General features: G+C 41.3%; 1 protein-coding gene and 1 pseudogene across 1 annotated transcript; one reads left to right on the forward strand and one right to left on the reverse strand.

Annotated features, from left to right (window-relative positions):
- Positions 1 to 489: 489 nt before the first annotated feature.
- Positions 490 to 5325, reverse strand: LOC146627667 (uncharacterized). The gene is made up of 4 exons (XM_085358940.1): positions 4870 to 5325; positions 4196 to 4276; positions 2040 to 3575; positions 490 to 621 (listed from the first exon to the last, which is right to left on the reverse strand). Exons 1-4 carry the CDS (start codon positions 5323 to 5325, stop codon positions 490 to 492), a joined length of 2205 nt encoding a protein of 734 aa, XP_085215066.1.
- Positions 5326 to 6610: 1285 nt separating this feature from the next.
- LOC146627668 (uncharacterized) lies at positions 6611 to 9791 on the forward strand (annotated as a pseudogene).
- The last annotated feature ends 6329 nt before the right edge of the window (positions 9792 to 16120 follow it).

Here is a 16120-nt window from a genome sequence, read left to right on the forward strand (position 1 = left end):
GACTTATCTTTAGTTCCTTTAGTTGTGTAAAGTGTGATCCTGCATCGCACTACACAGTGAAACGAGACAATGTTCCTCCGAGACCATGGTCCTACGTATATCATATAACAGACAATCAACACAGGAGTACATAAAGTGCAAGTGTGCAAAAATTGCAAAAAACCCAAAACAAAAACAGTAGAACAGCAGACACAACAGAACTATACAGACGCAAGACAGTGAAGACACAACAGCGCAATAGAAAAGTGCAACAATGACAGTGGGTTGTACAAAAGACTGAGCATTGTGCAAAAAGTAACTTGATGTACGAAGGTATGTGTCTGTGTGTCAGGGGAAGAAACTGCTTTGCAGTCTGGGAGTGAGGGCCCAAATGCTCCAGTACCTCTTGTCAGAATGCAGCAGGGTGAAGAGTGTGTGTGAGGAGTGCGTGGGCTCAGGAAGTCCTTCTGTAAAAGGTGGTGAGAATGGGTGGTAGGAGATGGGCTTTTCTCAACTTCCACAGGAAGTAGAGATGCTGTTGGGCCTTCTTAGTTTAAGGAGCTGGCGTTGAGGGGCCAGGAGACGTTCTCTGCCAGGTAAATGCCAAGGAATTTGGTGCTCTTGACAACCTCCAAAGAGGATCTACCAATGTTAAGTGGACAGTGGGCTGAGCACACAGCCCTGATGGGCTCCAGTGCTCAGTGTGGTGGTGTTCGAGATGCTGGTAGTAAGCAATTGCCCCCTGGTTTTTTTTGTGGCTAAGCGAAACAGAGGATGAAACTGACCTACCCTTCTGCTCCTTCAAAGAGTTATGAGTACAGGAAGAGGAAACAAAACATTATTACAGGAGGTAAACTTCATCAGCAAGTTTGATGACAAATGATACTGAGTGTTTGCCAAGTCCAAGTCCAAGTTCCAAGTTCAACTTTATTGTCACTTCAACCATATACAGTTTAAAAATACACAGTGAGGCGAAACAACGTTCCTCCAGGAACCAAGGTGCTACAAGACAAGTTAGTGCAAAAAAAATAATAATATATAATATATCTAGTAATAATATTGTGCAAAAGAGCATTTACAGGTTGGTGTGTGCGATGGTTTGGTGGTGTAGGTCAGTGTGTTTGCGCTTTGTGTTGGTTAGTCAGTCCACACTGCAAATTCCTGGTATCTTGACAAGATTTATTGTCTTAATTTTAGCCAGATTATCTTGTCCATCTTGTTTTGAACATTACAAGCTAGTTTCCAGTCTCATGTGTTAGATGATTAGACTTGTTTCAAGTATATATTACTTTTTTCCCTTATTTAGTCTGTATATCTAAAAATGAACCATTTTACATTTATTTCAAGCAAAAATAGCTTTTAGATAGAGTGTAAAACAAAAATTATCTCAAAATAAGAAACATTCACCTTTTTCCTTGAAATAAGAAAGTCACTCATTGGAAGGTATTTATTTCAGGTTTTTAAAGAAAGGACATCTTCAAGGTTATATTTTGTCATAACATAGACACTGTTTCTGAAATTGACTGGGTAATATGACGTAAAATCAAGTAGGTCTTCAACATCAGTCAGTTCAGTTGCTTGGGCAAGGTTGGGAATTGCAATTTCATAGGCAAGAAAGTCTTTGTTGAAACCCAAGGTTTCATACACCTGGTATTCAAAACAATAAAGTACACTATTAACAATAAAAATGTTTTTTACAAGTCCAAAGATAGGGTTTAAACCATTTGCTGAAATGAGTATAAGAGACCTGTCACAGATGTATTTGTTTCCATGTAAAATAAGCCACTTTACTCTAACGGCATGATGTATAGCATCTTCAATCCCCAAAAAATCTACAACCTTTGATTGCAAATGGTCCATATTAGCAACCTCTGATACAGGACCTAGTTCTTTCTCATTTACAAATATCGGATGCTCAGTTCCTGCTTCACTTTGGCAACACTCCAGCAGCTGATTGTGGTTTACAAGAGACTTGCACACATTCTTAAAGTTTAATTTGGATGACCATTGTTTAAAAAAAACTGTTTAGACTCGAATCTCATGCACATATGACATATTACAGGTCCCAGGGCAATAATTTGAGAGGGAAGATGCAGCATGTAATGTTGCTTTGGTATTACATTTTTTTCTGGGAATAGTTGCCTGAATTGTTTAAGATGATCTTCTATCATTTTTTTTAGTTTGGACACAGTTTGTAAAGACACAACTGGGGCAAAAAGTATTTTAACAATTTCAATTAAATCCAAAATAAACTGGATAAAGGGATTTTTCTCTACAACACTGTACAATAAGAATGGCAAAATCTTGATCAATATAAGCATTTGTCCAGAGGATTGTTTGAGTCTGTTGTCACTTGAAGCTAAAGTAGCAATACTAATTGGTGAAGGCTTGTCACGTATGTCCACTGATGAAAAAGGAAAGTTCTGCATGGCAGAATTAAACAAGTCCAAATCCAAATTTCCAGATAAAACAAGGTATTTCAACACACACTTAATTTCCATTGGTGCCACTCCTTCAAGAATTACATGCATAATATCCTGTGGCATCTGCTCTATGAGATTAAAACCTGGGAAATCAACTAATTTGCTTTGTCTATTTATGCCAAAAGTCGTTTTGAGCGAGGATTTCAAAAATTCGGTAGTTGCCCTTTCTATTTCAATGCACTGCCTAATGTGTCCGTCCAATGTCCGTCTGGTGAAACTATGTTCATTGAAATTTTCTTGCATTTCATCAAAAGTACACTCACAATGACGACATTTGCTATACGCAAAACCAACTCCTTCCTTAAATCCTGCAAGCTCATGCTGGGCAAGAGTGTCTCCACACACAGCAACAACTGCTCCGTTTAAATAAAATTCCCCATTGACAGTGTTAATCATAACACCATCGTACAGTAACTTCAAGTCCTCATTGATTCTCCGCAGTATTATATCTACCCCACACTCATCTATGTCCCTAGACTTTGCGATTGCGAGAAGTCTGATGGAAGCCAACTTTGATCTAAACTTAGGGTCTATGTTGCCTAAGGTGTAATAAAACATTAGTAATTTATTTACACTCGCACGTGACCCTAGGGGGTTACACATTTCTATCTCATCAGAATAGAGTATCAGTTGTAAAGCAGAGTTCTTCTTTGAAAACAGTGGGTGGGTTTTGAAAATAATTCCATCATTAATGTCATACAAAAAACTGGCGTTGGGGCAACTCTGAGGTCCACCACTGAGCATGTCAAATAGTCTTGAATTGGATAAAAGCTGTTTCAAACTTTCAATCAAAGGAATGTAGTAGAAAGACTTGTTTTTGATTGCAAGAACTCTCGATTCTCCCTTTTTAACTCTACAGGCATAATTGGAAATGATGATCTCCTCAGGTGTGACAGGGTTGAAATGCATCTGTGTTACACGGTCCTGTAGGTTTGAAGCTGCACATATGGGAAAGGGATCCTGAAAGTTGTCCAGTGTTGAAAGAACTTCTTGTTGTAAAGGTCCATTGCTGTCAGGTTGCCTTTCAAGGATGGTCTTTATTTTTCCCCTCAAGGACGTCAGAAGAGCTGTTTGATACTGTTGGACACCAAGGACAATGTTGTTGACACTCCTCTGATGGGGAAAAAAAAAACACATCAGAGACATGAAAGCGTAAATAGAAAATATAACAGAAGCAAAATGCAACTCTATTTCTTTAGCTCAAATTAATGAGCCACTGAATGTTGTAATTTACCAGTGGAGCAGTAGAAGAAGAAATCAGCCAATAATTGGCATTGTTTTGCATGACATGCCACATGCATGACTCACGTGGCACAAACACATTGCACCGAGCAAGATGGAGGAGCATGAAAGGTTACAACAGAAAAAGTGAACAAATGATTGCCTCATTTATTTTTTTTATGTAATTCTACTTCATTTGTCTTTTATGCCTAAAAGTGAACACATTTTACACTGTTAAGCCTATTTTAAACTGTTGAGTGTGCCCAGAGTTACATACATTGCAGTGAACTGCACAACTCTTGTGCTTAACTTCTTCGTAATGTACATTTGTTCTTAATAACTTATATAGGTGAAAGTAATAGCTGAATAAAACCAGCGATGAAAAACAATCAATTAATTGCAAAGATAGTGGACAGATTATGAAAAAAAAATCATTAGTTGCAGCCTTACATTGAACCAGACTTATTAACAAGTTAACAATGACACCCCCATAATATCAGATGAAGCAGTACCTGTGATAGGTGGCATTGCTCCCGCACACCAATAGCAAATGCAGCTGCACATCTGGCAAGATCAACAGTTTCTCTTTTACCCTACAGGACAAAAAGAAAAACAATTGTGTAAGAAAAATGACTCACTCAGAATGTGTTCCAAATTCCACCAGATGCAAAACAAAACAAAGAAATATTCCAAACTGTTGTACATTTTTGCTATTAAAAGATTCATACTACAATGGATAGCTAATGAAGCTGCAAATGTTATGAACAATTTAAGAGTTATTTAATGAAACTTAACCAATCTTTATAGAATCTACTCTGAAGTTAACTGAAAGAAAAATTTGAAAGCTGCTTGGTTCATGGAGCATCTAACAACAACCAAGGCAGGTACACAACACTGGTAAATAAGTTTATTTATTATGTTTAAGTATGGTAACTAAGCCTACATTGTTGTGCAAGCCTGAATTTCAGCGGATTCATGCATTTGAAATTCAGCACTGGCCTTCATACCTATTAAAATATTCTAATCAAGTAGTTTATCTTAGAAAACACATAACTTTAAAACTATAATTTTCACTTGAACTGAGTACATTTCTGAATTGGGGTAACTGTGCTTGGTTAAGGTTAAACAACACACATACATTTAAAAATTCGCGCACGTACACACAGAAACACATAAAGTACATTACCTGATTCTGACGAGGTGTTTGAAGCTCAGCCGCGTCTTGCTCCATCACGTTCTGACTTTCCTGTCGCTCCTCCTCCAACACCTCCGATGTTACTGGGGGGTCTAGTGGTGGTGGCTCTACTTCAGTGCCATTGCCATTGCTAACAGTTTGTCTGGGTTCGGCAGTATAGTCGGCAAAAATGGCTGTACCAAAATTTTCGCCTCCTAATACATTTGCATCGGATGAAGCTGTCAGCCATCCTGTAGGCGGGTTCCCAGTGGAGATGTATTGTGGATGTGTGCGTCTGAGATGGTGGTAAAACGAGTTGAAAACACGGTAATCCTCGGCGCATCCATCGACTCCACAAATGACACGGAAATCTGGACTGCGACTGTGTGCAGTATTAATGTGACTTAAGAGAGACTTCAATGTTAACGCCACAAAGACGAAGCAAATCACACACCTCCAACAGGCCATTGTATTAGACTAAAGTCAAGCAAAAAATATGTTGCAGTGTGGAGCTGTTGCCGCGCTAGTTTGGGAAATACCAAGTTCATGGGGGGAGGGGGGTATTACAAACTGGAGCTGTAAAAACAAAAAATGGTCACAAATAAGGTAAAATGAAATAACACCTATAAGAGTTTATTTTAAATCAATGAAGAAGAAATTTACCTATCATACTGACTGTGTTTTATGAACGTACAAACCACTAAATTGTATATAGAAGCAAAAATTGAGATGTGCACCCCCTTCGTGTTCCATGTTAGTTGCTACCCAACTCCGTTTGAATTTGGAGTCACAGGAATCTTCTGCACCTGAGCATTGAAAGAAAAACTGTAAGAGAAAACTTTGTCAAGAAAGAGAGGTAAGCAATTTTAATTTTTCGAATGTAAGTAGTGTGTAGTCTAATCACTGTTTTAAAGTCAAGCGGACAGAATAATAAATTTAATTTGAGCGCGGGAAGGAGTAATGTAGCATGCTAACGGATGCTAGCGTTAGCTTAGCAGCCCTCGCATGTGGTTCAGAGAACATTATTTAGTGAAGTATCTACTGTAATGTTATGAGAATTCCTAGCTATGCTATTTATAAGGGGCAGTATTAGCCGTTTGTATTAACTTAAGTTAATAGGCACACTGAGAATTTCTTTCAATTAGCAAGAGAGCTAATTAACCACATTCAGGGTTTTCCAATTGTCTTTGACTGATTTACTAGCTGCTTGAATTCCCTCACAAGGTGTGGGTTTAAATTAATATTTTGATATTAATTGGATTTATTAAAGTGGGCTCAAAACAGTGTTATTCAGGAATCAGGCTGGTTGGTAAAACAAGTAGCGCTGTGTATCGATTCAAAATTGAAACAGAAGATGGCAGCACTGTATGTACAAGGATGCCAGCTGCCGTTAAACCCCGAAGAAGAAGCTGTATCCCAGAATTCATAGCGCGGCCTAGCTCAGTTTCCAAAAATGGCGGAAGCTAGTTAGTTTTAAAATTTCTCTTATTACTCTTTCTAGGTCACAAAATAAACGTTTAACATATTTTCAGGCGAGAATGTAGCCGTGTAAACTTCAAATATCTGGACAGTTTATCAAGACACCACATATTTTCAAAAGCGCTCCGACGTTTTCGGAGACGTCTGTTACCCACTAGCTCGATAGCTAGCCGGGGTTTAACGCTCACTAGAGCCGTGAGAACACCGGACTCCGGGCGAACCATTTTCAAAACCACCGCCGTCTTTCACTACTCAGGTGAAACATGATATATAAGTCACTTAAATAACTTAAAAATGTTATTGTTTGGCTTTTTTCAGTATTTTATTTGTTCCTGAGTAAATCGGTTTGGCTGAGATTAAAGTTATAGTTTTTACACAGCTGAATAAACGTCAAGCAGACAGCTGATTATCAGAAGTGTGAGATGCTGGAGAATATACTCCGGTGTCCTTTTATATTTTAGATAGCAATGAGCAATCTGCAAATTTCTTTAAAATGTAATAAACTATCATCTTGCCTTTATTTTTAGTTAGCACATACCTTAAACATTTAAAGCTATAAGCTAATGATCGTTATGTAAGAGCAGATACTGCTGGTGCAATAAGCTGTACATTTTACGTCCAATGGATGCATGATCTGGCAGCCCTAGTCAGCATAATCTTATTGATGAAATTCAATGACACAAATCTGGGTGAGTAAAAGTTCACCGGGCAATATTGTATAACCCTTTCAGACCTCAGCCGGGCTGTCTGGACATTTCTTTTCTATAATAGCTTTAAAAAGGGTAAAAATGTTGAACAATCAAAACGATTCTTTGACGTGAATCAATTTGATTCTCATGGGACTCAATTAAGATTCAACTTTTCAAATGTTTTTAACATAACACTAATTGTAAACATTTGTCTTGCAGGTGACTGAGCAATGGAGAAGCTGGATGATGTTACAGTATCTGTCCTTAAAGGTTATATTTGATAATATATTTGTGTGTGTGTATGTGTGTGTGTGTATATATATATATATATATATATATATATATATTAAAAAAACAGTTATGTTTGTGCAGTTATGTGCTTGCACAGTTTAACTGGTGTTTGTATTTTTGTTAGCTGCAAGCATTGACGAGCGCATGCTTTTAACATTGACCCGTGATGATCTGAGGGACCTTTTTTCTGGGCCTGAGCACTTTCTCAGAAGAAAACATGTTTGGTCAATAATTCATCCTGAGGTATTATGTAAAAAATATTTAGTTCAACTAATCTCCAGAAAGTATGCTTTTATTTTAGCAGTACTTGACATTTTTATTTTCTCACCCTAAACCAGGAAGACCATCCGCTACCACAGAAACCTGAAACAACTTCTTCACCCAGGGTAGTTGCAACAGGCCCTCCAACTGCTGATGCTAATGTAAGCCAGCTGAAAACCTTGCAGCTCCCCAGTCCTCCGGAATATGTTCTGTACACCGACAGTGAGTTGGAGCAATGCCGAAAGAGTTACCTGGAGTTGGCCTGCTCCGGCAGGGAACAGGCATGCGTCATGTCAAAAGAACTGAGATGCAGATTGGTGAGAAATACAATCACAAGTATGGTGTCCCTTTTGAGAGCAAGCCAAGGCCAAATGGAGCAATACCCCTCTAAGACCGAAATCACTGCAATGGCTAAAAAAGTTGTGGAATATTATCCTATGCTGCAGGATAATGATGCAAGCGTAAAACACGTAAGTTCTTGTATTTGTGTCTCATATATAAATCATTTTGTTTTGTTCAGGGGGCATGATATATATGTATTTTCACCAGGAGAAAAGGCTGCAAAATATGAAAACACCAGTAAAAAGGCAAGGACCAACACCGGAGAGGGGACGGCCCAAGAGAAGGCTCACTGACCTCTACCCAAGGGATGAAGAAGCTGATGATGAAGATGCTGATCGCAGTTCTTCCAGTGGTGCATCTACTCTGTTATCACCTGTCAGAAATTCTGACAATGCCTCCACTTCATGTGAGTACATACTAGTAATTTTGTAAAATGGTTATCAACACACAGCCAGTAGTAGCTAATGTTTTGTGGAAGTCTACTTCAGTAACAATGAAAAACCAAAATGCTCTTGTACTTCTCTCTATCTTAGCTGACAAGGATAGTCGGCAAATACAAGCAAGACATTACAAAACATTACAAGAAATGTGTAAGAAGGCAAAACCAAACCAAGAAGATGTGTCCCAGCTATTAGACCTCGAGTTTGAAGCCAGAAGATCCTTCATTGACTCAGACACCATGAAAGAGGAGAACAGAGCTTGCCTCATCTTGGATGCATATCCATGCTTTAAAGAATTGCATCATGTAAGTTTTTGGAAGAGTTAATAAATAATCACTTTAATTTCAAATATATTTGGTGTGGTAGTAAAGTTATTTTGATTTTATTTGTCTACTTATTTTTTTAAACCTATTGTAGGCGTTGGGTGAGCTTCGCAGAATTTTGGATCCCCACAACAACAAGTTCATCAGTCAAGTAAAACTGAGATGGGAAGAATTCTGCTCCAGGGTAGAGTTCTACGGTGTGTCAAAGAAGGCAATGAATCCACCAATGACCATGGACAAAAGTAAGTTTTACCATTTGAATACAAAGTTCTCATCCTTTAAAATTTATGTTTATGAAGGTTTGTTTCTGCTTTGTCCAGCTGAAGCCCACCTTGCACTGATGAAGGCTCTTCCTCTTTCCCACACCTGCCCATCCACCAAAAAAGATGGGGAATGCTTCTGAAGCATTTCTACATGTCCTGAAGGTAAGTTTTATAAAATTTGCTTATAAAGATCTACAGAAAATTTGGCAAACAAAATATTTCGGTCAAACATGACTCAAAAATGCTTTTTCAGTTTCAGCCGAAAGACTTAAATCTATAATTTATTGTTTTCATTAATTTATAACGTATTTAATGTACACGAGTGTGGTCACATAAGGAGTCGCTTGATAAACCATAAGTCAAAACTACTATAAAATGTGTGTAACCAACAAAGAACAGGATAATGACATCTCCAACATTATGACCAAATCCCAGCAAAAAAACATACAATTAACATAAGATGTTGACTGTCATGTCTTTTGTGTCTTGCAGCCTACAGAAGATCCAGATGCTGTCCTCCAGAAACGAAGCTTGTCATGTCCAGTAGTGATGTTCGATGGCTGCAAGTGTGTCATTGCTGTTGGTAATTTACCAGTTACAACATTTGACAAAGAAAAAATTGGTGAGGCTATGATATATGTGATGGCATACTTTTATGCACTCCATCTGACTTACCCCAAATGCGTGGCAACCCTGCTGTCTGTCATTCAGACAGAAGTTCTCCAGGATGCCATTCATGAGCATGACACTACATCATCTTACAGAAAAGCCCTGGCAGAATGGCATGCATTTATTGGAAAGTAGTGTGTAAATTTCAGATAAGATTAGGAGAGGGCACTTCTGTTTTGTTTTTGTTTGTTTTTTTTTTCAATCTGGGTCTTATTTCTAAAATGGAAAATGTTCATTTACTCACCCAGACAAGTTTTGTGGTATTTGGTGTCATTCGGAAGAAATTAGAATCTTTGTGGTCTTCCTATGTCACTCGTCAATTTTAATGGGGCAATGGCGAAACCTCTAAGGCTGTTGAAATGTTGAAACCACTTAAACTCATAATGTTGGACCTGTACTGTTCAATTGTATCTTTATTATCTGCAGGTTATTGTTAAAATGGACAAATAAAGATGGACACTTTTACTCTGTTTCAGTTTTGTTTTGTCCTTAATCAGCAATATAATCTTAAAGTAGTGTTTAGCTAAATTTAAAAAGAAGAAATATCTTTAAAATGATTTAATGTACTAGTTTTTAGATTATTTGCCTTGATTTGTTTGTTAGAATAAGTGTTTTATGCCTATTTTCAGATTTAATTTCTTCAACATTTTACTTAGAACAAGTGGTTAAAGCTTATTTTAGGTTTCAAGCCATGATTGGTTGCCTGGAATAAGTGTAAAAGACTTATTTTTAGCTTTATTATCTTATTTGTGGCCTACAATAAGTGGTTAAAGCTTATTTTAAGTTTCAATGTTCTGATTTGTTCCCTGGAATGAGTGTAAAATACTTATTTTTAGCTTTATTTAAATCTAGATATTGTTCTTATTTCAAGAAATCTTATTAAGAAAAAAACACTTACCCCATGGGCAGATAATTTCACTTGTTTTAAGCAAATCTTCACCAAATATAAGTGTATTTTTCTAGTATTAAGGAGGTGGGTTTTTGCAGTGCAGTCTCAATGTTTTGAGGTATTTGAGTTAAGCTGAGTGATAATGTTAGTGTATGTGTGTGTGTGCGTGTTTATCAGTCAGTCCCTTTTTGCTGAGGAGACGGATGGCTTGTGGAAAAAAGCTGTTGCACAGTCTGGATGTGCGTGCCCGAATGCTTCGGTACCTTTTTCCAGATGGCAGGAGTGTAAAGAGTGTGTGAGAGGGGTGTGTCCGATCAGCCACAATGCTGGTGGCTTTGCGAATGCAGCGTGTGGTGTAGATGTCCTCAATAGAGGCTAGAGAGACCCCGATGATCTTCTCTGCTGTTCCCACTATCCGCTGTAGGGTCTTGCGGTCTGATATGGCACAGCTCCCAAACCAGACAGTGATGCAGCCGCTCAGGATGCTCTCAATAGTTCCTCTATAGAAGGTGGTCAGGATCGGTGGTGGAAGCCGGGCCTTTCTCAGTCTTCTCAGAAAGAAGAGACGCTGTTGGGCTTTCTTGTGCAGGGAGCTGGTGTTGAGGGATCAGCCGAGGTCCTTCTCCAGGTGTACACCCAGGAATTTGGTGCTGTCAACGATCTCCACAGAGGAGCCGTTGATGCTCAGCGGTGAGTGGTCGCCTCGTGTCCTCCTAAAGTCAACAACCATCTCTTTTGTCTTGTCAACATTCAGAGACAGGTTGTTGTCCTTACACCAGTCCGTTAGTCTCTGCACTTCCTCTCTGTACGCTGACTCGTCGTTCTTGCTAATGAGACCCACCACGGTCGTGTCATCAGCGAATTTAATGATGTGATTTGAACTGTGTGTTGCTACACAGTCATGAGTCAGCTGTGTGAACAGCAGAGGACTGAGCACACAGCCTTGTGGGGCCCCAGTGCTCAGTGTGGTGGTGCTGGAGGTGCAGTTCCCGATCCGTACTGACTGAGGCCTTCCGGTCAGAAAGTCCAGGATCCAGTTGCAGAGGGAGGTGTTCAGGCCTAACAGGCTCAGCTTTCCGATCAGTTGTTGGGGGATGATCGTGTTAAATGCTGAGCTGAAATCTATGTACAGCATTCGGACGTGTGAGTCCTTCTTGTCCAAGTGTGTCAGGGCAAGATGGAGTGCAGTGGAGATGGCGTCGTCCGTTGAGCGGTTATGGCGGTATGCAAATTGCATTGGGTCCAGTGAGGGGGGCAGCAGGGTCTTGATGTGTCTCATGACGAGCCGTTCGAAGCACTTCATGATGGTGGGTGTAAGTGCGATAGGGCGGTAGTCATTGAGACAGGACACAGAAGACTTCTTGGGCACGGGGACGATGGTGGTGGCCTTGAAGCACATGGGGACAACGGCACTGCTCAGAGAGATGTTGAAGATGTCGGTGAGAACATTTGCCAGCTGATCAGCACATTCTCTGAGCACTCTGCCTGGGATGTTGTCTGGTCCAGCAGCTTTACGTGGATTGACTCTGCGTAGAGTTTTCCTCACCTCAGCTGTAGTGAGACACAGGACCTGGTCGTTCGGAGGAGGGGTGGTCTTCCTCGCCGCCACGTCGTTCTGCCTGTCGAACCGAGCATAGAAGTTGTTAAGCACATCTGGGAGGGAGCCGTCACTGTCACAGGCAGGTGGTGTCGTCCTGTAGTTAGCGATGGCTTGTAAGCCCTGCCACATGCGTCGTGTGTCGCCGCTGTCCTTAAAGTGGTTGTGGATTCTCTGGGCATGTGCGCGCTTCGCCTCTCTGATGGCCCGAGAAAGTTCAGCCCTCGCTCTTCTAAGCGCCACCTTATCTCCCTCTTTGAAGGCAGAGTCTCGGGTCCTTAGAAGTGCACGCACTTCCGCAGTAATCCACGGTTTCTGGTTGGGTCGTGAGATGATGATCTTGGAGACAGTGACGTCATCGGTGCACTTGTTGATATAGTTGATATAGCCTGCAATATTTATTCAAATTTATTTATTCAAATTCAAATTCAAATTTTATTTGTCACGTACACAGACATACACAGTACGATATGCAGTGAAATGCTTAGACAACTGCTCGTGACCTAAAGAAAAAAAGAAAAGTCTATGAATAAGATAGGAAATAAATATGAAAATTAAAAAGGGTAAATTTAACTAGGAAGGAATAAAATAAAATATAAAAATTAAAGTTAAAAATGAAATAACTGTACAACACAAATTAGAATGAAGGGTAAATTTAACTGGGAAAGAATAAGATAAAATATATAAATTAAAGTTGAAAAATAAAATAACTGTACAACAAAATACACAATACACAGTATAGAACTATATAAGAATGTATGAGAAATATAAATATATATATACAATAACAGCAGCTGTACAAGTATTAACCCTTGTGTGGTGTTCGTATTTTTGTTACTCAGCCAGTGTTCATGGGTCTGGTGGACCCGCTAGAGTTTTGGCTTTCCAAATTAACACTATCAAACAATTTCATGTTAAATTACTCAACAGATGTTTACTTCATCCCAATTACAAGACATATGAACAGCAAACATGGTTAATTTTTTCCCTTTACCTTTGTTAGATCACATTTATGAATTAATGTGCTTCTCGTTTTTCTTTTATATAAAATGTTATAATAAATCAGTTATAATCAAGTGGAGTGAGTGGAAAGACACAACACATTTACACGTGAAAAAATAATTAATTGTTTAATTTTTCTTTTGAAAAAAACTGAACACGGGTCTCACAGACCCGAACACCATACAAGGGTTAACTGGAAATGAAGAATATAATGACCAGTGTTGTGCAATCCACATTATTTAGTGTCTTGTGCAGTGCAAATATGCTTAAAGTGATTAAGTGATGAAGTGAAAACAATGTCCAGAATGTCCAGTGTGTGTGTAAGAACCATATGTGTGGGTCAGTACTGTGTGGTGGTGTGATTGAGAGACCGTATCGCCTGCGGGAAGAAGCTCCTCCTCAGTCTCTCTGTGTTGGTCTTCAGGGAGCGGAATCGCTTTCCTGACCTCAACAGAGAGAACAGTCTGTTGTTGGGATGGCTGAGGTCCTTCACGATCTTCCTGGCCTTGGTCCAGCACCGCCTGCTGTAGATTGAGTTCAGGTCAGGGAGCTCGGAGCGGATGGTGCGCTCAGCTGACCGCACAACCCTCTGTAGAGCTCGTCTGTCCTGCATGGTGCTGTTCCCGAACCAGGTTAAGATGTTTCCCATCAGGATGCTCTCTATGGTGCACGAGTAAAAGTTCCTGATCACCTTGGAGGGCAGTTGGAAGTCTCTCAAGCGTGTGAGGTGGTAGAGACGCTGACGGGCCTTTTTCACCACGGTGTTGATGTGACAGGACCATGACAGGTCCTGCGTGATGTGAACTCCGAGGTATTTGAAGCTGTCCACTCTCTCCACTGGGCACTCGTTGATGACGGGGGTCTGGTAGTTCCTCTCCTGCTTAGTGCTGAAGTCCACTATCAGCTCCTTTGTCTTACTGAAGTTTAGAAGGAGGTTATTCCTCTGGCACCAGTTCTCCAGATTCCTAATCTCCTTCAGGTAGGCCGTCTCGTGGTTATCAGAGATCAGGCCCACCACGACGGTGTCGTCAGCAAACTTGATGATGGTGGTGGAGCTGGTAGTGGCCACACAGTCATATGTGTACAGAGAGTACAGCAGGGGGCTCAGAACACACCCCTGTGGGGCTCTAGTGCTGAGAGTGGTGGAGGCTGAGACATGTCCGCCCATCCTTACTGCCTGTGGTCTGCCAGTTAGGAAGTTGGAGATCCACTGACACATAGATGAGCTGAGTCCCAGATGCTCCAGCTTAGTGGTGAGTGTGGAGGGAATTATGGTATTAAATGCAGAGCTGTAGAATATGAAGAGCATTTTAACATAATTCCCCCTTCCTTCTAGTGTCCGAGTAAGTGATGTGTGGAGGAGATGAGAGATGGCATTGTCTGTGGAACGATTTGGACGGTAAGCGAACTGTAGTGGGTCCAGTGTGTCTGGTAGTGAAGAAATGATGAAGTCTTTGACCAGGCATTCAAAGCACTTCATCACTACTGAGGTGAGGGCTACAGGGCGATAGTCATTGAGAGAAGTAGGGTGGGGTTTCTTCGGGACAGTAACAATGATGGACTCTTTAAAGCATGTGGGGATCACCGACTGAGATAAAGAGATGTTGAATATCTCAGTGAACACAGGAGCTAGTTGGTATGCGCAGTCTCTGAGGATACGATCTGGGATGCCGTCTGGTCCTGCTGCTTTCCTGGTGTTCACTCTCTTGAAGGCTCTCCTTACTTCATGCTCGGAGATGACAAGCACGTTTCCGGTGCTGGCAGTATCTTCCTGTCTGCAGCCGTTAGCACCGCTAGCACTAGCATCGTTGGAGTCCTTAGCTGCAGCCTCGAAGCGAACATAGAAAGTGTTCAGCTCGTCTGCCAGAGTCACGGCCGCGTTTGTCATACCGGTTGTTGGTACTTTATAATCCGTTATTGTCCTTAGTCCCCGCCACAGGCTCCTAGAGTCACTCTGTTGGAGTTGTGACTCTAGTTTCCTCCCGTAGAGCTGCTTCGCCTCTTTCACCACCTTCCGCATGTTATATGACGCGGCTTTGTACGGGTCCATGTCCCCTGTCGTGAGTCCCGTGTTGTAGGCAGCGGTGCGGGATCTCAGAGCATCGCGGATGGTTTTATCCACCCACGGCTTCTGGTTGGGAAACGTTGTGATAGTCTTTGTCTCCACGGTATCATCCGCTAGTTTCCCGATGAATCCCACAACCGCTTCCGTAAACACGTTGACATCATCATCGGAGCTGTTTCTGAACATGTCCCAGTCTGCGTCGTCGAGTGCATCCTGTAACGCGGCCACCGATTGATCCGTCCAGCGCGCGACCCACCTCTGAACCGGAACTTCCTGTTTCAGCCTTTGTTTGTATTTTGGCATGAGGAAGATGGCGGCATGATCGGATTTGCCAAACGGAGGGCGAGATTGTGCCTTGTAGCCGTCCTTGACCGTAGTGTAGCAGTGGTCCAGTGTCCTTTCACCTCTGGTGGGGCAGGTGATGTGTTGATAAAAGTTCGGCGCTGCGCGTTTGAGGTTGGCACTATTAAAGTCCCCCGTCACAATAAGCGCAGCGTCCCGGTGTTGTATCTGGTGCTGTGTGAGTGCCTCATGCCGCTCGCATAAGGCGGTGACCGTGCCCGCTTGTGGTGGAATATAAATGGCACTTATAATGACCGATGTAAATTCTCGAGGTAGATAAAAACGACGACACATGATGGACAGCAGTTCCAGATTTGGTGTGCAGGAGCGTGTGAGACGAACAACGTTCGCACTGTTGCACCAATTGTTGGTCACCATTAAACACACACCGCCTCCCCTTGACTTCCCCGAGTCTCGTGTCCTGTCCATGCGATGAACCGAGAAGAACTCGGCCAGCTGGATGGCGTGGTCTGGCACCGCTGGGTTCAGCCATGTCTCGGTGAAGCAGAGGAGATTGCAGTCCAGAATGTCTCTCTGGAACTTTATCCTGGCCCTGAGGTCATCAAGCTTGTTCTCCAGTGACTGGACGTTGGCGAGCAGGATGCTAGGCA

The sequence above is a fragment of the Diplotaxodon limnothrissa genome, linkage group LG7, assembly GCF_057381915.1.
Source record: "Diplotaxodon limnothrissa isolate DT_005_m linkage group LG7, D_limnothrissa_male_GT1.1, whole genome shotgun sequence".
In the NCBI taxonomy this organism is placed as follows: domain Eukaryota; kingdom Metazoa; phylum Chordata; class Actinopteri; order Cichliformes; family Cichlidae; genus Diplotaxodon; species Diplotaxodon limnothrissa.